Below are 25,258 nucleotides of genomic sequence, written 5' to 3'. Positions count from 1 at the left end.
TCCTGGGAGAAGCTGAGTCTGCGCACAGACATTTGCCCCATTCCAAAATGGCGGCTCCGGCGCCCAGAGCGCGAGTGCTGCGCATATCCGGAAGTTACCCCATCCCATAAGGTAGCGCGCCGCTCCCCGTGGGGAGTTTCCGCCATTTTTGAAAATCGGGAGGGTCCAGAGCTAAGTGTAGCTGCCGCCGCGATGGCAACCTTTGCCGTGGAACCCCAGGCGCCCACGTTGGGTGAGTGAAAACTGCTTTTCCTCGCTGCCACCGTGGGCGTGGAAGCGGGCCAAACGGAAAGGCAGTAATCATCACGCTCTCGTCTGCTCGTTTCAGTCTCCAAGGGGGAGCGCTTGTATCGCCCCTCAGTTCCTAGTTAGCCCCCTGCTCGAGGCACCGCCACCCTGACGCTGTCAGGGCGGCTCCGGGAAACTGCGGGCCGTGGGGGGAACGGTGAGGAAACGGCCCGTAGAATGTCGGCTGCGCCGTTTTGTGACCCCATACGCCAGCCCTGCAGACCTGCGGGTGCCTGAGACCCCCGGGCCCTAGACGCGACCCGAGGTTGGGTTTCCCGGGGACGTCTGTGGGAGGGGACCTGCCCGCACCCACGTGGGGGGCGGTGCCCGCAGAGCGGTTCCCGCCGCTGCGCTTGGGGCACCTGGGCTTCTAGTTCCTGGCTGAGTCCTTGTTTCTCCTCGCCTTTGCCAAAGGAATCTGTTATTAAAAGGAGCTTGAATCGTGCGACACTTAATTCCCCAGATGACGGCATCCATCGAGATGTGGGCCTTAATAGGAAGCCGGTGGTTTGAACGATGTTCCCCGCCTTAGTCATAGGACAGGTGTTGTAGGTCTTTCCCTCTTGTCAGTCACATAATGAATTTTTAAACGTTCATTCACATTGCTGAGATGTGTCGTTGAAAAACATCTAAAAAGTTAACAGGATATCGATTTCCTTTTTGTCTGTTGCGTTTTGGGACTCGTGAGAACTGTCGAAATTTAAAAAATAACCAGTCTAATATAGAGACGTATTCGGAAATTAGGTTACAACTTTCTGAGGTTGGAAAAGATCAAGCGTGATATGTATGTTATGTATCTGTAGGAGGAGTTTTGTGTGGGTTTTTTGTTTTGTTTTGTTTTTTAACAATGCTTTACATGTTTGTGCAAAATAAGTTTCTTTTGAGAATGTGAACTGTTTTAGTATTAGTCATAAAAAACTAAATGCGTATCAGTGCAAATACTCTACTACATTTAAATTCATGTACAGATGTTGGTGTAGGTATTTGTACTATTAGAAAACTATTCATTTCTGAAAAGTTCTACAGTTTCCTACTCAAAAAAATTTTGGAGTGCATATTTCTTGGGATTACAAATGTGAATAAACTGTTCCCTGTTTATTGCCTAATCAGAGATCTGACGTTAGCTGATACTAAATGTTCTGTCCACATATTGCAGATATCCTAGGTGAGGAATAAACATTTTCCCAGAACCTAATGGTGTATTAGAAGTAAGCCTTACTTCAACCAACAGTGTTAGCTGAGTAAGAAGACAGTACTTATTTTAGCAATACAGACTGTGAAATGGAATTGAAGATTTGCAGGTTCCATTAGTATAGCGAGCTCTCTCCTCAAGTGAAATTTAGCCTAACGGGTGGTTAGTGACAGTCTAATAGAGTTCTTTGTGCCCTCACTCTGGTGCTTTCTACTGTATCACAATATATATCCAGATACATCAGAACTTTTTTGACTTGTTACAGTTGCCATATTTTTTTTCTTTTAAAGGATGGGAGAGTGAAGGTAGTTGGCAGTGCCTAAAGCTTTTTATTATTGTGGGTTTTTAATATCTGTTCAGAAAATGCTTTTGGTTTGATTTTAATATGTAATAGTATCATAGTAACATAGTAGCTAGCACTTTAAAATAATTACAATATAGCTGTAGTTTTTCCTGTCTTATTTCAGTATTTGCTTTATCTTTTTCCTGAATTACTTTGCCTTTTTTCCTCCTTTATACGCTTGCATTGTTAATATCTAGGCCTACTATAACAAGGTATAAGAGGAAGCATAAATAACTGACAGCATTTGGATAGCATGAAACAAATTTTTGAGGCTGTTTAGAAGTTAAGTGATAGTTAATAAAGATCATATAAATAACATACAAAACGTTTGATGTTTCTGAGTGTCATGAATCTCATTTAGGCTTGTCACATAGTTGAAAATTAAATATTCATAAGCAGAAATTGCATATTCTTCATTTACACATTTGTCACTCGGTTTTGGCTATTGTAAAATACTGTTATAATAATAACTAATATTTTCTGAACATTTGCTATGTATTAAGCACTGGGTCAAGTGCTTTACTTGCTGTAATTCTAATCCAAGCTCTCTGAGTGGGTGATACAATTATGCCCCTTTTGCTGAGAGACAAATCTGGATCTCTGACTCCAGAGCCCATGTTTTTCTTACTGTGCTATTTTGCTTTGAAATTAGAGTAAGTATAGCTTCCTTTTCTTCATAATGGAAATAATAATACCTACCCTGTAAATTGTGAAGATTAATTTTTAATTGATGATTGTGAAGTATCTGTTCTCTTTTTAAATTGGTTGTATATCAGGGACACCTTTAATGATTATTCATAATTTTAAAATGAATGATTAAAAAAAGGTAGATCCAAAAAAATAACTTTCCAAATATTTTAAATATGTTTCTTAGTTGGTATGCTAATCATTACTATTATTTCATATGTGCTGTAATGTATACATGATTACACTTTTATTACAAAATGACTTATAGTTTTTGTGTGTGAGGAAGAAAAAAATGGGACATAGAACAAGCTAAACTCATTGTGTTTGATTTGTTAAGACTTTATGTAAGTAACTTGTGCACCCTGTCCTTGTTTTTGATTGTTGCCTAGTAGCTGACCCAGAAATGGAAAGTTTTCTTGTCTGTATTAGGGATTTTTTTAATATTATAAACTAAAATTCTTAAATTTAAAAGTAAGTGTTGATCCTAAACCTGTGAGATGTTAACAGCAGTAATTGTCAAAGATTAATACTCGTACTACAAAATACTCTTATTTTTCTAGAAATAATTTTATTGGTTTTAAAAATAATAAATTTAACTATGGTTCTATGATATTTAGCAGTATTGATTACATTTTAAAAATTTTCAAAATTATGCTAGATTCCTGCATCTTTTTGTTAGTGATTGTAACATTAAAGTCTTTATTTTGTTTCTGATTCACTTAGGATCTGAACCAATGATGCTGGGTTCACCCACATCTCCAAAACCAGGGGTTAATGCCCAGTTCTTACCTGGATTTTTAATGGGGGATTTGCCAGCTCCAGTGACTCCACAACCTCGATCAATTAGTGGCTCTTCAGTAGGAGTAATGGAAATGAGATCACCTTTACTTGCAGGTAGGTAAATTGCCTAAAATAGTTTCATAGTAATGTCATTATATATACTAGAATTTTAAAAAGAGTTCTAGTAAAGGATTCACTTTTATCAACCCATTTACTAATTTAAAACATTAAGTAATAGCTCTATTTTTAAATATAAGACTCTTAAAATAGAGGTGTAAGCAGTATAAGCTACAGTAGTCCCCACCCTTATCTTTGGTGGATAAGTTCCAAGAGCCCAGTGGATGCCTGATCAGTTTCTGCGAAGCACCTCCCTGTTATCTGTTTCCTCATTTATTAAATGGCAGTCATTTTTAAGTCATAGGATTGCGGTCAGGAGAATTAAGTTAAATAGTAATGGCAATATAATTATTTTAAAAAAATCTTATCAGAAAGATGGACAATTTGTTTTCTCACCTGACTGTATTTTTTATACATTGTAGGTGGGTCACCGCCACAACCAGTTGTACCAGCTCATAAAGATAAAAGTGGAGCTCCACCAGTTAGAAGTATTTATGATGACATTTCTAGCCCAGGACTTGGATCAACACCTTTAACTTCAAGAAGACAGGTAATACACATACCCTCACTCATGATCCACAATTGATAATTTCATGTTTTTTGTAACTATACAGTGAGGGTCAGTAATTTCAAATGTTTCCCTGAGGCCTGTTGTAGTGTAACTTTTTACAGAATAAGTATTAAGGACATTCATCATAGAATCTACTTAAATTGTGTTTATCATAAAATGCACTTACTAGTGTAATAGAACTCCAGATTATTTTCTCATGTAGGTAATTCTCTGTTTTTTTATAGGTATGCCTTATTTACATGTCCATGCCCCCAGCTTACTTAGTATACATGTAGAAATGATTATGGCTTAAGTCATTCCAATTCTTAAAAAAAAGTTCTGTATTTATACATAATTCTGTGAAAGAACAAATGAAGATTCAGATCTAGGGCACTTTGTAATGATTTGAGATGTTTGTTTTAGGAATTATTTTATTAGTATAAGACCATTATTCTTTTAGAGCTACGTTCACTGTTTACATATTTTACTAAAAACACTGCTTCTTGCATACTTACGAACTAGTGGTTTAGTACAGTGGTCTTCAACCGGTGTGCTGCAAGAATTTTTAAAATATGCAGTACCTGACTGTTTAGTCAGAGGCACTGACCCCTTTTCCCTTAGTTTGTCAAATAAAAAAAATGACAACAGCCAACACAACAATAGCTATCTGATGTAAATGCACCGTATTGAACCATAAATATATGTCATATAGTAGAGTTGCATCTTATTGGTCATGTCTCATAATAAGGTTGCATCTGATTGGTTAATTCTTGGTATCAGAAATCCTTATATATAAGTATAGGCACCTCATTTTTTAAAAAGTCACTTTGGAGCAAAAAGGGTAGGTAATTACTATTATATTTTTTTGTAAATCAATCAGAATTATACCTATGTTTTTGTCAGATTGGCAAAAATATATTTTGTGGTGTGCCGCAGGATTTTAGTAATTAGTTTATGTGTGCCATGTGATGAAAAAGGTTGAAAATTGCTGTTTTTTTATGTTCCTGGTGTAGGCATTCTAATGGTGATGTAAACTTTGTTTGGTGTAGGTATAGGTGTTCCCATGGTGTTATGCTCAGTCATAGATTATACAAGATTGAGGTCTCTGTTGATGGGACTGATTGCTATAAGAAAGTGTCTAATACTTATGAAATACCTATGATGCACAGACCCTGATCTTACAGCTTACGTAATTTGTCAAGGGTAAGGCAGCTAGTCTATCAGAGCCAGGCTTTCAACCTAGGCAGTCTTAAATCTAGAGCCAGTGTTTGTAATACTATTATGATAAGCCTTGATTGTCTCTTGAAAGGTAGTATGGATTTTTCTTTTAAGTAGGAAGTTTAGTAGCTTTTATAGTCATGTGTTCTCTTCTATCACATCATTGTGTTTAGTAGGACATACAAAGTGTGTCAATTAAACTGATACATTCTTTGTTTAAAGACATTTTTGCTGTTTAATTTGGAGAAATGTTTTATGCCTTTCCCTAAATCAAATATAGCATAGTTGTTGGAAAGTTTAATAGAAAGCATCTCTCAGTAAATTTTGACTATAGGCTTGATATCCCTGGCATATTAGGTCTACTTGTCAAAAGAAAAATTAATTTATTATGTTAAACAGATTACCTTTTCTATCTAACACTTCTAGATCTGCCCACCTATTCAGTACAGTAGCCACCAGTGAAGTGTGACTCTTGACACTTGAAATGTGGCTAGCCCTATACTTAACTGAGATACACTTGTTTACTATAAAATTTAAAATTGCTTCAGAATATTCTGTTTGGGGATATTTTTCTAAAGATTGGTAAGTAAATGTAGTGTTTAGTATGAGAATCACTGGCTTATAAATTTATGTTTTTATTGTTCCTCTGATAGTTCATGAAAAGAAAGATAGTTTATAGTAATTGCTATATTTAAAATGTTCAAAAGGCTTATGGGTCATAATTTGTAGAAAATGCTTTGGACTTGAAAGTTGTTAAGAATATTGTAATTAGATTAAAACCCAAAGTAGTTTTGCCCCCTGAGACTTTGCTCAGCCTCTCTCTAATTATAAAGGAGGTTCATATTAAGAATTGAACAGTACTTTTTATATGTCTCCCAGCATTCTTTCAACATTTGGTTCTGGTTGCTAGGTAATAGATGGATTTTAGATTTTCTTAGTTTAATCAGAATTTGTTTTAAAAAGTCTGTATATATTTCCTTCTAGAGAGTCTTACTATTCTTGACTTGATATTGTTGTCTTTGTTTATAGAAGGACTTTTTGCTACTTTAATTTTCTCACATTTAAAGGAACTAGAATTGATAATTTTCCTGCTCTGTGTCTTTCTACCAGTAGAGGCAGAGCTGTGGTGTCTTTTATTGTGTAGACTGATTTGAAACTCGTATTTCATGGTTTATAAATGTTTAAAAATAAAATTTTTTGCCATCTTTCTGTTTTTCTTTGTGAGCTTGGTGATTTGAAGAATTACCATTATCTGTATGTGTTCGTATACTGTACCTTAGGAACTAAAACCAAATAGCAATGTTACTTTCTACTAACAGTAATGTCTTTTTACCTAATGTAACTTTTCTTATTTTTAACAGATAATGGTAAGGGTCTAGCATATTTTAGATTAATACTGCTCAACTTAAAAAAAGTTAGGGAGTTCTCTTTGGTTGTGAGCTAATTATAGGCATCTCCAGTAAGGAAGACACTCATTTTTCTATTGAATGAAACCTTTCAGCACTTACTGTGAATATATTTTGGTTAGAACTTTGCATTTTTACCTTAACACTCTCTTCTGTTTTCATGTAGACAAGCATGTCCGTAATGCAGAGTCCTCTTGTTGGAGTTGTGACAACTACTCCTGGAACAGGTAAGAAATTAACACCAAAGATTCTTCTCTACTTTTTGAATGAAGATAATATAAGACCTTTGTTGATAATTGCCAAATTAATTTTTTTTATATTTAAATTTGGAGACTTTTTCAAATGTAAGTAATTTCTTTCAGAAAGGAAATACTTTGTATATTGATTCTTCTCTGAATTGGAAGGTAAGATGTGAATTCTATTCAAAATATTAATAATTTAAGGATATATACTTAATATTGTCTCCTGAGTTATTAAAATCTGTAATAAAAAAGCTGTTGCAATTGGGAAGAAGAGGAATACAGAGTGAATAATAAAAGGTGTTTTGAGAGATATTAATGCACGGTTATAAATCTGTCATAGGCGACAAACAGCCACTGATTATACCTAGTTGTTGTTTATTAAGATTAATGGTATTTTTATCACATCAGCATCATTAGCATAGCTCTTCTTACATACTCATATATTTATAATCTGTCAAATGTTCATTCAGCCAATAATTGAGCACATGATCATGTACCAGGCCCTGAGAAACAACAAAATAGATAGCCTTTGCCTTTAAGGAGCTTACATTTATTTACATAATTTACATTTATAAATAAAATAAATAAATTATAAAGTTTGTTAGAAGGTGAATTTTATATACTTTATGGAGGACAGTTAATCAGTAAAGGGAAATAGGGGGTGAGAGTTTACATTTTTTAATAGGGTGGTGTATTTTCTATTATTGCCATAAAATATTACTGCAAACTTAAAAGTGGCTTAAATAATACAGATGTATTGTATTACAGTTCTGGAGGTGAGAAGTCTGAAATGGGTCTCAATGGGCAAAGTTAAAGTATTCATAAGGCTGTGTTAATTTATGGAGGCTCTAGGGGAGAATCTTTTTTTCTTGACTTTTCTGTCTTCTAGAGACTGCCCACATTTCTTTGCTTGTGGTCCCCTCCTCCATCTTCAGATCAGCAGCTTTGCATCCCTCTGGTTGTTCTTCTGTAGCCATGTCTCCCTCTCACTTTCAGGACCCTTGTGCATACTTTGAGCCCTTCTGGATAATTCAGGATAATCTCCCTATTTTAAGGACATCGATTAGCAGCCTTAATTCCCTCTGCAACCTGATTCTCCTTTGCCGTGTAGTGTAATATGTTCCCAGGTTCCGGGGATAAGGATGTGGACGTTTTGGGGAGAGGGGGCATATTCTGCTTACTACAAATAGGTAAGGGGAAAGGAACATTTGGTCAAAAACCTGAACTAAGGAAGGGAGGGAGGGGAAATGTCATAGAGAAAATAGCAAGCACAAAGGCCTTGAGGTGGGATTGTGTCTAGGGTGTTCAGAAAAGTGTGAGGAGGCTAGTGTGAAATGGAGTGAGTTAGGGGGAGAATAGTAGGAAATGAGGCCAGGGAGGTAATCGTGCAGATATTACAGGCCCTTTGTAACAACTGGTTTTTACCCAGAAAAGGTGGAAAACAAATAGAGACTACCGTTGTGGTGAGAATAGACCTTGGAGTAAGGGCAAGGGCGGAAGCAAGGAGACCAGTTAGGAGGCTACTGCATTAATCCAGGTGAGGGATGGTGGTGACTTAGTTATAAAGGAGGGTTTGCCCTGGTTGGTGTGGCTCAGTAGGTTGGAGCATCATCCTATACACCAAAACGTTTTGGGTTCCATACCTAGGTTGTGGGTTCGATCCCCGGTCGGAACACATACAGGAGGCTACCAATGGATGTCTCTGTCTCTCATATCGATGTTTCCCTCCCTTCCTCCTTCCCTCCCTCCCCCTCCCCCCCCCTTTCTCCCTCTCTCTTTCTCCCTCTCTAGAGTCAATTAAAAAATAAAGCAAAATAAAGGAGGGCAAGAAAGGAGAAGAGGAACAGCAACAAAAAGATGGAACAAAAGAAATAATAACAAGATTTACAGTGAACCAAATCAACAATTATATAAAACAAAATGTGTGAAACACTCCAGTGAAAAAGTAGAGATGTCAGACTGTGTAACAAAAGCAGTATCCAGAGACAAGGTAGATCTTTTTACCCTCCAGATCCAGATTTCTTCAAGCAGTCTGTGAATCCTCACTGGCAGTGTCCTTAAAGTCTAGATTTCTTCTTCTAGTTTGTTCAAAACTAGTTAGGCTTTTTCTATCATGCTCTTAATTTCTTCCAGCATCCACTCACTGCCCGATTCCAAAGCCACTTCCACATTTTTAGTTATTTTTTACAGCAGCACCCTACTTGCACCGAAATCTGTATTACTTTTAAATTGCTGCCATGTCAATTACCACAAACTTTAGTGGCTTAAAACAACACACATTTACTACTGTGTTTCTATAGGTCAGATGTCTGGACACAGCTTGGTCCTTTAGAGCTCAGGTGTTAGCATGCTATCCATTCTGGAAGCTCTGGGGATGAACTGCTTCCAGACCCATTCAGGGTGTTGGCTGAATTCAGTTTCATGTGGATGATGTAGGGCAGGTCCCTGTGTTTTTGTTGGCTATCAACTGGAGGCTGTTCTCAGCTTCTAGAGGCTGCCCTCATTCCTTGGCTGGTGGCTCCCCTTCCATCTTTAAAGACAGCAGTGAAATGGCAGATAAATCCTTTTGTATGCTTTGAATCTCTCTGATATCTCTTGTTGGATCTCTGACTTGACTTTTCTGCCAGCTGCTGCTAAGGGCTCATTTGATTACATTGGGCCTATTGGTTTACAGGTTTCCCCCACTATCTGAAAGTAGAGTATTCCTGTGAAACCTTTGGAACTTGGAAATGGACTAAAGCAAAGAAGCAGTTATGTGCCTCAGGACACTTCTTGCTAGTGGATGTACAAAATAAATTGAGATAAAATACAGGTTTTCACAGATGCAGGTCAAAGCTATGGCAGCTTGATGCTGAGATGCTGAGTGTAGATCTAGGGGAAGGAGCTTTGTGGTCTGACTCTCACTGCTTCTCATGGTGCATGCTGCAAAACAAGGGCTGAACTCCTGGGGTCTTTTGTAAAATCAAAGTGGCATAAAGCAGACTTGGTGAAAAGTGGAGGATACCTGTAATCCAAGGTAATTCTTTAAGGTCAGCTGATTAGTTACCTTAATACTACCTACAAAGTCCCTTCACAGCAATACCTAGGTTAGTGTTTGAATTATCAGCTAATCCAACCAGGGGACAGAAACTTTGGGCTGATATATTTAGATTTCTGTCTACCACATACAGGGTGGGGCAAAAGTAGGTTTATAGTTCGTATGGAAAGTAATATAATAATTAATAATAATAAAAGAATAAACTGTTTTGCATACTCACAAACCGTAAACCTCCTCTTGCCCCGTCCCTGTATATCATGGTGAAAAATCTAGTATGTCACCTCACTCTCATATTTACATACCTGAAGTGACATGTTCTAGGGGGATTTGCTCAGGTTTTTACAATCTTAATCTGATCAGACAAATAGGTAGATGACAGTGCTTTGTTACGTGACTGTTTATTACAATAGTGATTGTTTAGTTGTTTAAGTCAGTAAGTGATCCCAGGGACATGGGAAAATGCAAAAACATATAATGTTAATTAATGTATTTTATGCTTTAAAGGATCTCTTAGTTGTCTGAAATCATGCATTATAATATTATTTTACTGGTGTCAAGTGAAAGAGCACAGGATTAAAGTTAATTAAATATTATTTTGTTAATTTATTTTTGTATAATTCTGTAACTTCTGTGAGGTTCTTAAAATTTTGAAATCAAATATGAAAATACAAGATCTGTGATAGGAAAATATGCCAATCATAAATTGGCCACTGGGAGCCACTGCTGCTTCTACTTTGAGTTTAAGGAATTTATGTGTAGGAAGTCTTAATGGAGCATATGAGAAAAAGAATATTTTTGAAAATATGTGATGGTCATGAGGACCTACCATGCATGACCAATAACAAGCAAGAAATGGGAGAAAGGAGTTGAATTAAGAAAATTTAGGGGAAAATGTAGACTTTTCACTTACAGCTATTTTTTAGCTCTTATATTTAGTGTTAAATAAAATTTTTTCTATAATTAGTAAATTTTTACTTTATGAGATTGGCAGATTTATAAAGAGACTTCATGGGCTTTAATGACAGGTGGTATTTTATGCTTAGGTCTTTGTGTCCAATAAGGAGGGTTTTTTTTAAAAATATGTTTTTATTGATTTTTTTTTTTAGAGAGAGAGGGAGGGAGAGGGATAGAGATACAAACATTGATGAGAGAGAAACATCATCAATCGGCTGCCTCCTACATGGCCCCTACTGGAGATCGAGCCAGTAACCCAGGCCTGTGCCCTGACTGGGAATCAAACTGGTGGCCATCTTAGTTCATAGGACGATGCTCAACCACTGAACCACGCCAGCTGGGCTTGTTTGTTTTTTAAAATTCTGTAACTGGTATTAACATCTCTTTTAAAGTCTTATTTCAGGTGCAGGAAAACCTTGGTCATATGACAAAGTGGGAAATCTGGATTAAAGAATTTCAGAAACTCTTTTCAACCATGGTATATTATTGCCCTGGTAGAGAAGTTTGAATATATTTATCCTGTCTTCCCACATCCTCCCCCCTCAATTTTCTTCTGCTACTATTTAAATATTCCTCTGCTTTTAATCTTCTTTTAAATTTTCTTTCTTTTTTTAAAAAAATTTATCTTTATTGAAAGTATTACAGATGTGTGCCCCCTGCAACTGATCCCCTCCATCTGACATCCCCCCTCCCCTAGGCCGCCTCCACACTATTGTCTGTGTTCTTTTAAATTTTTAAAATTTTTTTTCTTGAGAAGTTCTTCCACTTATCTATCAGCTATCTTATCAAAAGGTATGCCACTTACATCTACTGAATTAGAACCCTTTATGTGTTAGCATATTGTTAACAGATTAAGTTATAAGTAAGTGATAATTAGACTATAGCACTTTTTGGATGCTTTTGTTAATTTTAGTAGCTCAGAGTTCTGATAGTATTACTGGAAGGGGCCAGAAAATACTAATTTATCTGAGGGACCTTTCCTGATATTTCTTTTTCTGTTCATCGTATGGGTTCCTAAAAAGCTCTCACTGCTCAGCTTTTACCCTTTTTAATGACTAGCTTATGAACTCCTTCAGGACAAATTCCTTCGGTATCATTTACCCATCACAAAGCTGGGGGGTATAAATGGGCCTCAGAAAATGTTTGTTGACTGAATAGGTTGATGTGTCTAAGTTGTTAGCTAGTTTAATGGTTTCCCCAGTATTATACATTCACATCCTAATACCCAGAACCTGTGAATATTGCTATGTGGCCAAAACATAAGATTAAATTAAGATCTTGAGAGGAGGAGCTCTCAAGGAGGGTTCAGACAGTTGAGGACATAGAGGGGAAGTTAATCCTGTTAATTACCTTAGTTATACCTAAATTCAGTTATCAGTGCCTTTATAAGAGAGAGGCAGAGAGAAATCTCACAGAGAATGGAGACATGCAAAGGAGAAGGTGATGTGAAGACAGAGGCAAAGACGAGTGTTGTTGCCACAAGCCAATGAGCACCAAAACGTGCCAGCAGTCACCAGAAGCTAGAAGAGGCAGTAGTGGGTTTTCCCGTAGTGCTTTCAGCAGGTGTTTGGGCCTGCTGAAAACTTGTTTGGACTTCTGGCCTCCAGAAGGGGGAGAGAATAAATTTCTGTTTTAAACTGCCCAGTCTGTGTACTTTATTACAACAGACAGGGAGCTAATCTATATGCAGTGTTTTGAGGCAATGATATCCCACTGCCAAACAAGAGATTGGAAAATGTGTGTCCAACTTGGCATGGCATAGTTTTTCTTTAACAGTAATTGGAGTAAACACAGCTACGTTCTAGGTTACGTCAGTTTCTTATTGCTCCTAAAATTAATGATCACAATGAGTGGATTAAAAAAACTCAAATTTATTATCTGAAAACTCTGGAGGTCTGAAGTCTGAAATGGGTCTTAATAGGCTAAAATCAAGGCATTGGTAGGGCTGCATTCTTTTCTGGAGGCTCTAGAGGAGAACCTTTTGTTTTTTCTGTTTCCAGCTTCTAGAAGCTGCCCAGATTCCTTGGCTCATGGCTTCCTACCATCTTTAAAGCTTGCAGTGACCAGTTGAATCTTTCTTACATTACTCTTTTCCTTCCCCATTTAAGGACCCCTGTGATTATGTTAGATTTACTGGATTGGCCAAGAAAATCTTATTTAAGATGAGATGATTAGCAATCAATTCTATCTGCATCCTTAATTCCTCTTTACCATGTAAAGTAACTTATTCACAGCTTCTGGGTATTGAGACAGGGACATCTTCAGGGGACCATTTTCTGCCTACCACATCAAGTTTTAGAAAATTGGTCACCAGAATTTTCCTAGCCATAGTACTGTTGAGTGGTCTCTAGTTTTGGTGGGGGTATTATTTGATACTTTAGTCAAACTAATAAATGAAGATAGTTTTAAAAAAGTCAAATAGTACTTAAATACTTATAATGAGATGCAGCAGCCTTTAGCTTTATTCCTCCAGAACTAACCAGGTCAGACCTTAGAACTATTTCTTTTTGGAATTTACTTCCATTTACCTGAATGAGATGCTGTATTAGTTTCTTGTTGCACTATAACAAAGTATCACAAATTTAGTGGCTTAAAACAACTCAGACTTAGTCTCTTACAATTTTAGGAGTCAGAAATCCATAATCAATTTCATTGGGCTAAAGTCAAGGTGTTGGTGGGACTGGTTCCTTCTGGAGGCTCTAGGAAGAATTTTTTTTTCCAGCTTCTAGTAGCTCCCTGTATTCTTTGGTTTGTGACCCCTTCTTTCATCTTCAAGTGTATCAGTCCAATCTCTTGTTTCCATCATCACATCACCTCTGTGTAGCAAGATCTCCTTCCCTCTCCCTCTTGTGAGGACACTAGTGGGTATGTTGTGGGAGCCCAGCAGAATAATCCTGGATAATCTTCTCATCTCAAGATCTTTAATCACATCTGCAAAGTCGCTTTTGCCAGATAAGGTGGAGTTCCAGGGATTAGGATGTAGTCATCTTGCAAGGCCATTCTCAGCCATATGTGATTATATTGCTAATTCTTGATTTTCAGTTTTCAGTATAGCTATATTTAAGGTGATTGAAGATATTACATTTTTCTCCCCCACATTATCTCAATATAATTATATCAAACTTTATTCTTTTGTTAGTGTTTATAGTATTACTATCTAAAACATTGTCAGTGCTGAACCAAGTATCATAACTTATCCTTTCTATAAAATTTTAATTTTCCTTAATAATTGCCTTTTTCCCCATTTGTCTAATTTTCTATGTGCCATTAGCTTCCTTTATTTTAAGCAAATGTTCTTTTGCTGTTTAATATCTACCTTTTTAAAAATGTTCAAACATAGTGTCAAACACATTTTTGTGTTGTTTGTTTTATACTAATAATGTCTCTCTCGTAGCCTCTCTTGGCTATTTTCTGCTTCAGCATGGTGTACATCTATCACCCTAGGACTTGCCTTAGCAAGTTTCTAGAATTGAGCTTTTTCCTAAATAACATGCTTTTCTCTTTATTTCCTCATTTTGGTGAAAAACATATTTGAGTATCTTTCTAGGAAAACTTGCATGGGAAGTGAAATTTAAGACCTCGTTTCTGAAATTTTTTTTTTCTTTCTTTACACTGGATTGCTAGCTTGGCCAGATACATATTTTACATCAGAATTTTGGAGGCATCATTCCACTGTCTTCTAGCTTCTAGTGTTCTGTGGAAGTTATTTGCAGTGTTGATTCCTGAGTCTTTGTTTGTGACCTCATTTTGAAAAATTTAAGATCTTTCTGCGATTACTCTTCTCAATTTCACAAGTGTGCCTTGGTTTGGATTTTCATTTGTTTTGCTAGGGAATTGATTGATGAATCCTTTAAGGACACTTACCTTTAGTTCTGGGAAATGTCCCTGTATTTGATAATTACTCTCCCTGTTTTCTCTGTTCCTTCTTCCTGGAATTCTTTCCAATTATGAGCACTGTAGATTTTTCTAGTTTTCTGCTTTTTCTTCCTTTCATTGTCTTTTATACATGTATTCTACTTTCTGAGAGTTATCCTCAATCTCAGTTTCCAACTCTTAAAATAATTTTTTGTTTTAATTCCTATGGACTTTTTTTGTTGTCGATTTTTAAATATACTTAAAAATGTAGCATCGTCCTATTCTTGTTTCATAGATAGAATATCTTACCCGTGAGATTAATGTTGGTCTTTTTTATTCCTGCTCAGATTGTCTGTTTTCTTCTAGTTTTTATTTTTTACCCCTTTTCCACCTCTTCTCTTTCTTGGGGAAGCCATACTTATTGAATGAGTCACTAAAAAAACTACTTGGAATTAGCATATGTGCATCAACATTGGCAGGAAGGGGGAAATTAGTGGCGGGAGGCTGCTTATCTCTTACTGGGCTTCACGGTAAGGGGATTAGACAGTTAATTAGATTATTGTTGGGAAAAATCCCTGATTTCAGCATAGGTAGGTCTTTTTTAAATTTTCCTAAAGAGGAATTCAGCCTCCTTACAGTTGTTCTCCACTGTGACTGGACTCATTGAGTCCTGAGCCACTTAGATTCCTTTTCTTTAGCAACTAAGTCCTTCGTCTTTTGGGGGAGGAGCGGTTTAGTGACAGTCATCTGGCTGCCTAAGATGAAGAGGGGCCTGCTCAGATTTTATTATAGTACTTGATTTTAGCCAGCATCCTCTTTTACCCTTTTTATAGTTCCTGTGGTCTCCAAAACCTGACACTTTCTAAAATGACTGTCATTGGGTATTTGAAAGGATTAGAGATGAATACAAGCGTTTGGTTTACCATGATTGATTGGATGATGTTGTATCCATTGTTCAGTATGCCTCTGGGTACGATGAGTTTGTCAGACTGGAAACAGGCTCCACAAGATTGCCCTTACCTCAGTTGCCAGCTGCAAGTTTGGTGGTACCCAAGGGCTACCCTTACTTCAGACCTGCTGGCTACAGATTTATGGGTTCCCAAATCCAACTTAAGGTTTGATTATTACTAGAAAGATTCAGAACCCACTGAAAGTGCTATAGGTATGGTTACAGGTGTTTTTTTGTTTGTTTGTTACAGTGTTTTTGTAGAAAAGGATACAAATTAGAGCCAAAGAAAGAGATGCATAGGGAGGGTTCCAAACACAAGCTTCCATGATAATGTTACCCTTCCAGCATTGATATATGGCACTATACACAGGGTATTGCCAACTATGAAAGCTCACTGGAGCCTCTATGTGCAGAGTTTTTGTTGGGGTTTCATTACGTAAACCTGATTGATTGAATCATTCATCAAGTGGCTAAACTTATCTCTAGCCGCCTCCTCTGCCCAGAGGTGGGATGATACCATGTGGCTCAAAGCTCCATTCTTTTTATCACTTGGTCTTTCCGGTGAGACTTGCTGCTACCATGAGTCACCTTTTTCGCATAAACTAGTGAAGTTGAAGGGCCCCCTTCATGAATTACACAAATACTTCTGTTGCTAGGGAAATTCCTAGAATTTAAAGGGTTACTTCCCAGGAACCTGATAAAGGCTTGACTTCTCTTTGGACTGAGGCCAAATTCTTTATTATACTGGATGTAGTGATATTTGTTTCATGGTAAGAAGCTAACTGCCAGGAACCTCTTTTTCCCAAGTTTCATGTATCTCTTTTTCTCTCTTTTATTTTCATTTAGACTAGTGGTCTATTTTGAAAATAATTGAATGTGTTCTTTAATTGAAGACATTTTCATAAAGGGTAATAAGGTCTTTTGCCCTCCACTTTAATCTGATCTCACAAAGTGTTTGAATTGTGATTTACCAAGGGAGACACATTTGATGTGGGTTTGATAGGTATACTTTATTTTCATCTTACAAAGCCTAGCATGTGGCTACCAGAAGTCTGATTGAAAGGAAGTAAAATCAGTGGAGCAATTAAACATTAACAAGGTGGGGGGCAATTATGCTAAATTTATGTAAATAGTTTTAGATTATGTATAAGTAATTATGTTTTCAGAGTAGTTGACGGGGCAAAAATTAGATTGCTTATTCGTTTGAGACTTAGTTTTGATTTGTTTTATTTTTAAAGGTCATAATGGTTGTCTCATTTAATTTCTTGCTTGAAGGTTATTACATGATGTAGCATAACTAAATTGTACCCTCTTAAGGTTAATACAGAACATAAAAAAAATTTGTGTTGGCCTCAGATTTTTATACAAAAATGCCTTTTATTGACTTTCTTTTGTTAAAGGCATATTTTTGTAGTAAGAACTAAATTTATTAAGAGTATCTTTTGAGCAAAAACAAACAAACAATGATTATTTTTAAGACAGAGGTGCCATGTTGAGGCTGACTGAAGATCCTTCTGGTGTAGGCTATACCAGAAATTAATAAAACATTTGCAAAATCATAAGTTATTCTCACTTATTAATGACTTCTCAAATTGTATGGTAGTATAGAATTATCATTTCAGTACAGTTGTGTATTTTTTAACTATCCCATTGCCAATTTCTATTATACTTTTTCATTTAAAACTAAAAGGTTTGATTTAAAATTAACCAAAATGTTTATATTTGTAACTAATTTACTAAATATATTAATATAGGGCAAAGTATGTTTAGTCCAGCAAACATTGGTCAACCACGAAAGACAACGTTATCTCCTGCCCAGTTGGATCCTTTTTATACTCAAGGAGATTCTCTGACTTCTGAAGATCACTTGGATGACACATGGGTTACAGTGTTCGGGTAAGGTTTTTGGATTGTTTACCATAAAAAAAAAACCACCCTCAACATTTTATAAGGCATTTTATCAAGCTTACAAAAAAGAATTAAAAATTGCACAGCTAACACCCATATACTCATTACCTAGATTCTGCACTTAACAGTTTGCTACATTTTCTAAGTCTTTCGTTCATTTTTTTGTTGTTGGTACATTTCAGAGTAAGTTGCAGATATCAGTACAGATCACCCAAACACTTCAGCATGTATATTATTAACTAGTATTCAATATTCATATTTTCTTTTCAGCATATTTGCTGGATATTGGAACAGGATTGCTCTGTTAGACTTAGGAAGCTCCTTTCTCTCTTTCTAGTTAGTGACTGTTTCTCTGCTTAATAGTGGACTTACCCAGTTTGGAACTGACAAATTGAATTTTATTTGTGTATAAATACTGTCACAAGCATACATATACTTTCTAGTCATAGAATATTGAATATTAATAGAAATTGTGTCTGACACATCTAAATGCATTTTGATTATATTTTTAGATCAAAAAAGTACTTTAAAGCATATTAGAGATATTGCATCATTTGCAGATGAGGAAACTGAGGGGTAGATGGATTGATTTGTTTGTAGGTTTACATCTAGTTATTAGTAAAGCTTCAGCAAAAACCCACGTCTTCTGATTTTTAAACTGTTATTGTTTACATTGCACTACATAAGGTTTGTTTCTGAAAGTGTTATATGTCATACTGATACTGGACCTAACTATATTTAGTTTTGGGGTAAAAAAATATAAAAATAACGCACATGAGCTCCTTGAAGGAAGAACAGTGGACAGTAAGTGTTAGTGGACTATATATTCAGCAATAATTGCCACCTATATTTTGTATAGTCTTCTAGAGAGATTCTGTGTGTTACTGATTCTGTTTAGGTAAAAAGTGAAAAGCAAGACCGTTGCTTTTTCTTGTTCTGTTGAAATCCCACACTCAGCCCTTTATTCATAGCAATTAGGCTGGCTACTTGATTTTTTGTGTGTTTGTTTAAATTTTTATATTCTCTTATGAAATGGCTGGCTGTTTTTGAATTAGGGTGTCTACTCCCAAGACTATTTTTTAGGCTCAATAGTAATGGTGTTAGTTATAAGATTCCTCAATAATTGTGTAAATTACTTAAGTACTTCTGCTAGTCTTTTTCTTCGTCTTTAAGACATTTACTTTCTCAGCTATTTATTTTCTTTTGATTTTATTTTTTAGTAATCCTCTATATGAATTTAGTTGCAGGAATGGAAACATTTTCTTTTAAGGGATAAAATAGCTTGATCATTTATAGAGAAATACATCAGGGTTAGCATGGGATACTATTCATTGTTTTAGGATGATTCTTTTATAGGATATTGGAATGTTTCTACTTAGTGGTCCTAGACTCTTAGAATTATGTTTTACTTTTGAAGTATCTCCCTCACTTGCAACCATTATTTTCCCTTTCACTTATATTTTCTTTAGCTCTGCTTTGTTAGGCACCCTTTAGGGTTGGAAATCATATTCAACCTTATATAACATAAAATAAAATTCTTGTCCTGAATGCAGTGAGTATTTTACTCACATTGACTTTAATGTGAGTAAAATATTCTCATATATTTTTGGGACTCAGATTCTCTCTCCCCCGTCAATCCTGGCTCCAGATAACTGAAGTTACTGGCTGAGGAAACTCCAGATTTTCAAATTGAAGTCTTTCAAATCTTGCAAAATATTCAAACCAGAGAGAACTTTATAAAGAAGAAAGTAAAAGTCACTTAGAATTTTTCCATACAGAGTATATATATGGCTATCATAATTTTGATAACCATCCTTCTAAATGTTTCTATACCGTTGATCTTGTTAGTAACTTTTATTTTTGTTTCAGGACTAAATTTATGAATTTTTAGGTGCCCAATGTGTAATGATATGACTATATAATTTTAAATGCTTTCCCTTTTCATAACTGTAGTATATTTTTTATACCTAAATCTCTTTTCTCTCTCCTCTGTCTCTCTCTCCCTCTCTCCCTCTCAATCTCTCTCTCTCTCTCTCTCACACACACACACACACATACCCTTGTAAAACTAAATTATATCCAGAACTGCAAGTTTATAATTTTTTTCTAAGGGCTGTGATAGTGGCAGTGAGAGTGGACTTTTAGAGATTTCAGGGGAGGAATCTGGGCATGGAGTAGAATGGCTGAGTCAAAATGGACTTTAACATATTTGCTTTTGGGTGATGGGCAATGATAGATTTAGCTGATAGGGGAATATAGGATGATCAAGGAGTTCTGTGGTTCTAGACCAGTGATTTTCAGCCAGTGCTGCAGCACACTGGTATGCCACAAGAATTTTTAAAACATGCAGTCCTGACTAGTCATGAGCACTGACCTCTTTTCCCTTAGTCAGATTTTAAAAAGACAACAGCCAACAAAACAATAGCCATCCAGTGTGATCAAATTTGTGCCTATTTTTTTTTGTCAGATCAGCAAAAAATACATGTTTTGATGTGCTGCAGAATTTTAATAATTAGTTTGTGTGTGTGCCATGAGGTGGAAAAGGTTGAAAATTGCTGTTCTAGACAGGGGAGGAACGTGTTTGGAACACTTGTAAGTATGGTAATTTGCATTCATATTTATTGTGGAAGATGACTATTTGGACAACTCTTTATTTTTTTTCAGATTTCCTCAAGCATCTGCTTCCTATATATTATTACAATTTGCACAATATGGGAATATCTTAAAACATGTGGTAAGGCTTTATTCTTTTCAAGATTTAGGCTGGGGACAGAAGGAAACTTTGCTGCTGAATTTTGTCTGCTTTTCCTTTTTAAAAAGTTTTTATAAAATATGTCTGTTAGAGTCTGGAGGCTGGAAGTTGCATGGTATTTGTCAAAAGGGACAAAAGAGAAAATAAGCATGAGAGCTAGAATTTCAGGCTTCTTCCCACCCATTTTCTTAATTAGTTTATAGTCTTTTAAAAACATAAATTATGCCAAATACTTTATTACTGTTTTCCAATTTGAGCTTGTTTTATTGGGGATAAAGGAAAGGGAGAAAGTTCCTGACTTACAGAGTTCTTAGGGCTTTTTAGCTTATAGAGAGGTTTTTTAAATTCTCACCCAAAGATATGGTTTTTCGTTGTTGTTGCTTTTTAATTGATTTTTTTTTTCGGAGAGGGAGAGGGGGAGAGAAACATCAGTGTGAGAAAGAAACATCGATTGGTAGCCTCCCGTATGTGTCCTGACCAGGAATTGAACCTGCAGCTTTTTGGTGTACAGGATGATGCTCCAGCCAGCTGAGTCACTCAGCAAGGGCCTTTTTTTTTTTTTTTTTTTTTTTTTTAATTTAATTATCTTAGCCTTCCATGAGTTATAAATAACAAAAAAAAAAATTTATTACTAGAGATTCACTTATTAACTTCTATACAAAACCAGGTGATGAATACAGTTTTAAAAAATTTCTTAGCAAGTATTGATAAGACCTTACTAGAAACAGTTATCTTTTGAGAATTACTTTAGATAATGTTTGCCACACATATTCTTTATATTAGAGAACTGAGAGCTAGATAGAGATTGTTGAAATTGTTTAATGGGATTTATTTTGAATCCTACTATATAGCTTTTCACAAAGTACCAAATAAAAAGTTGAAGCAGATTTATCTTCTTATATTTCTGTTTTCTAATGTAATTCATTGAGTTTAGATTTTTTATATTTTATAATTTAAGAGACAACTTTATTCTTTGCAGATGTCTAACACAGGAAATTGGATGCATATTCGTTATCAATCTAAACTGCAGGCCCGGAAAGCCTTAAGCAAAGATGGGAAGATTTTTGGAGAGTCCATCATGATTGGTGTAAAACCATGTATAGATAAAGTAAGTTATTGCTGATGTAAGGGAAATGTCAATCCTTATGGAGAGCACAAATCTAAAGATTGACATTAGTGATTATGTCACTTTGCTTCATTATGCCTCTTTTTCTTAGTTTGTAAACTGTGGTGATGATACAGTACTCTTTTGGTAAGCCAAAGATATTTAGTCACAAGACTTTAAAATTTAGAGGTAATTCATCCCAACTCTTTCATTTTACAGATAAAGAAAAGGGTCCAAGGGACTTAAGTAACTTACTCAGAGTTGTTAAAGATGAGGCCTAGCCTGGCTAGCATGGCTCAGAGGCTGAGCATTGACCAATGATCCAGGAGGTCGCAGTTAGATTCTCAGTCAGGACACATGCCCGGGTTGTGGGCTCAATTCCCAGTGGGGTATGTGCAGGAGGCAGCTGATCAATAACTCTCTCATCTTTGATGTTTCTCTCTCTCACCCTCTTTCTTCCTCTTTGAAATCAATAAAGATATATATTAAAAAAAAAAGATGAGGCCTAGATTCTATTCTAGGTCTCTTAACTTCTAACCCATTCTCTTTCTTATGCAAAGCAGCATCTTAAATTCTTTAAGTACGTTAAAGGAATGGTGCTATTTCAGAATGAAATATTTCATAAGGGTTAACCTAAATGATATTTCATAAGGGTTAACCTAAATGGAAGCTTTTAATTTGTTATTTCTATTTTAAGATATTTGATAATTACATATTTCTATACTTACCAAACAGCACTGAGCACAATTTAAAGTTTCTTTGTGGCTTTAAAGTCATCGTGATCATTCCTTAAGTAAATATATGTGAAATATATAACCTGCCAGGCACTTTGTTTGGAGATTGTATATACATATTAGTGCACAAAGCAGACGTGGCTCCTGATGCTCATAGTCTAGGGTTGCTGTCATTATGTTGTGTTGTACCACACAACATATGTTGTGTTTGCAGAGGCTAGATGAGAATTTGGGGTTACTGGGTACTACATAGTACTGGACTTTAATTTTCCCCTCCCTCCAGATTTCCTCAAGAACTTTCTTTTTCTTGCTGATTTTCCATAGTGAGTCTTACTCTTGTGAGTCTGTAGTTGTCTCGAGGATGCTTGAGGGCATTGAAGTTAGATTTCTGGCTGAACATTAGATCTCAAAAAGTTTTCTTTGTAAGTAGGATGTAATAATGTATTATGTTTATAAACAGAGTTCTTTATCTTTTGTTTCTCTAGAGTGTTATGGAAAACAGTGACAGGTATGCCTTATCATCTTCCTCTCTAGCCTTTACACCACCAATCAGAACCTTAGGTACACCAACCCAACCTGGAAGTACTCCTAGGATTTCTACCATGAGACCTCTTGCTACAGCATACAAAGCTTCTACTAGTGACTATCAGGTATTTTAAGGATTGGGTAAAAAGGATGTACTTTAAAGGCTGAAGTGCTTAGCATGTTTAACTTTTTCATTGGATTGATTTGTCTGCCATTAAATTATTTCCCACTGAAGTGATTGCCTCTGTGAAACCTATAAACTTTACATTCTTAAATTTCCTGTTTTAAAAATTAGAATTTTGGCCTATTGGATATTTATCTTGAATTTTTAAAAAATTTCTTTGCCATTTAAAAAAATATTGTTTAGTTTTTTCTAAGTTATCTTTGCATATGTAAAAAGTTCTTGTGAAAATCTCTGGCATGAGGGAATATTAAGAACCTATTACATTGATAACTAAATCTGATGGTATCACAAATGAAGAGCCTCAGGTTCTGTTGGGACAGTCTTTGGTTATCCAAAGAAAATACTGACCAATTCCTATTTCAGATTTTCTCATTCATTGAAGAACGGTAGGAGTATTATGACTCTCATTCATTATGTTACTGTCTCCTAATTAATAAGGTAGGAGTTCTGAACTTGCCTAGCAACAGACACTTGTTCTGAAACAGCAAATAAGAGTTGTCAATTCAGCCGTTTGACTTCCTCCTGAAATTTGGAGATCATTCTTGATCTGTTTTTTCCCTTTTAGTTTCTTCTTCTCTTTTTTAACCAACACTTTAAAGCCCTCGTCTCTCGTAGCTTTTGTGTTTCTCTAGTTTTCTAATTTAAGTAGTAGATGTAATTTGCTTTGCCAAAGGAATAAGATTTTACCATTCTTAGAAACATAAGGATGTTGTAACCAAAGCCATATTTTAATCTTTAACTATACAGCTCATTTCTACAAATGCATTTTAGTGTTTGGCTCTTTTAAATTAGCCATTAGCTCTAAATTAACTATGAAACTGAAGAAACCATAACCTAACGATGGTGTGTGTTTTTTTAATAGGTCATTTCTGACAGACAGACACCAAAAAAAGATGAAAGTCTTGTATCCAAAGCAATGGAGTACATGTTTGGCTGGTAATATCGTAAGAGCAAAGAACTCAACCAACTACAGAGGAGGAGGCTGCCACACTAAAACAGCAGATCGCTGCCGGGTTTCCTTTGGTTAGTTATATAACCACTCTTGGCAGGGTTGGACAGCTATCTCATTACTTCTTTTGGAAGCCTTTTTCATTAAGGATACAGCATATTTATAGCTCGCACTTTAAAAGACGCTTGAGATATGTTTTAAAGGAACAAAAGATCCCTGTAAATAGGATTTTGTGCTTTCTGTGGTAATGCATGCGTAAGCATAAAACACTCAGCATTTGTAACTAAATTATATAACAGTGCATTGAAGCCTTGTAGTCATGAGTTGGTGGGTAACTGTATACAGCTGCTTCTAACAGGGCATAAAGATTATCATTAACAATTTGAATTATGGTCTTTTAGTTTAGATAGTATTTAATATTTTAATTATCCTTGTTTGTTATCTTATCGTGAATTGTCATCTTTCCGTACTCTTAAACCAAACGTCTTTTAAAAGTCCTACTAAAATTCCTGATAATAAACTTTGCTAATTATATGTATCGAATGTTTTCTGAAAGAATTTTATTATTACCAAAAGTTTTCAAGTGCTTGTTGAAGTAGAGAAAATCTGTCATGAACCTCCATATACCTGAAATCCAGCTTTAGTAACCATCAATATGTTGTTATACTTTTTTCTCTCTCCCTTTTTTATTTTGTTAAAAGCATATATCGAATGTGATGTCATTTTAATCTAAATACTTGAGGCTATATCAAAAAAGAACATTTCCATGTGTAATTAATGTCAGTAGTATACCTAACAGAATTAATAATTTCTTAATATCTAATACCCAGTATGCTTAAAAATTTCCCAGTTGCCTTAAACATATTTATGGTTGGTGTACACATGTGTTTGGTTGTTTTGTCTTTGGAGTGTCTTGAAATCCTTGCCACTCCCAACACACTATGACTTATTTAAGGAACCATGTGAGTTTCCTGTAGTGTGCCATGGACTGAATTTGGTGGTTTTCTTGTTTAACTTGTTCATCATCTATCCTGTATCCTAGAAGTTAGATCTAGAGAGGATTAATTAGATTCTGATTTCTTTCTTTTTTTGAGCAAGAGTATTTTATATTAGTATGGTGTACATTATATCATATGAAATCAAGATTAATTCTGATTGTCTCCCTTTTAATGATGCTCAGATTGGTCATTGACCACATGGGCAGAAGAAGCCTTACACCTTCATTGGAAAGTTCTATCTAACCTTTTTACATATATTTTTTTAAAAGCATGCATTAATGACACTTGCCTGAATAAGTTATTTCATTAAGGTTTATAAAATGATGATTTTCCAAATACATCATTCCTGTTGCATTTATTAGCTGGAATTCTTTTACATAGAAGAACCTTGATCCATCCTTGAGCACTATTTGGTTATCGTGGGATATGTACATGACAGAATGGCAGGATAAACATTTAGTCCTTTCCCTTTATTAGTTTTCAGA

The 25,258-nt window shown here is 35.6% G+C and overlaps 1 protein-coding gene across 1 annotated transcript; it reads left to right on the top strand.

Moving 5' to 3' along the window:
* The first annotated feature begins 126 nt into the window (after positions 1–126).
* Positions 127–24,313, top strand: NUP35 (nucleoporin 35). Its single transcript, XM_016212300.2, has 9 exons — positions 127–232; positions 3,234–3,404; positions 3,830–3,957; positions 6,748–6,808; positions 17,373–17,514; positions 20,191–20,260; positions 21,258–21,386; positions 22,603–22,767; positions 23,689–24,313. The coding sequence occupies exons 1-9, from the start codon at positions 193–195 to the stop codon at positions 23,764–23,766; spliced, it is 984 nt and encodes a 327-aa protein (XP_016067786.1). The 5' UTR covers positions 127–192; the 3' UTR covers positions 23,767–24,313.
* The last annotated feature ends 945 nt before the right edge of the window (positions 24,314–25,258 follow it).

This window comes from Miniopterus natalensis, chromosome 8 (assembly GCF_054644295.1).
Source record: "Miniopterus natalensis isolate mMinNat1 chromosome 8, mMinNat1.hap1, whole genome shotgun sequence".
Taxonomy (NCBI): Eukaryota; Metazoa; Chordata; class Mammalia; order Chiroptera; family Miniopteridae; genus Miniopterus; species Miniopterus natalensis.
The sequence above is the reverse complement of the archived record's forward strand: the minus strand, read 5'-3'. Positions and strand labels throughout refer to the sequence as shown.

Coding starts and splice junctions, on each gene's coding strand:
- NUP35 (XM_016212300.2), top strand. CDS start 193: ATGGCAACCTTTGCCGTGGAACCCCAGGCGCCCACGTTGG. Junction 3,958..6,747: donor CTTTAACTTCAAGAAGACAG/GTAATACACATA, acceptor GTTTTCATGTAG/ACAAGCATGTCCGTAATGCA. Junction 17,515..20,190: donor ACATGGGTTACAGTGTTCGG/GTAAGGTTTTTG, acceptor ATTTTTTTTCAG/ATTTCCTCAAGCATCTGCTT.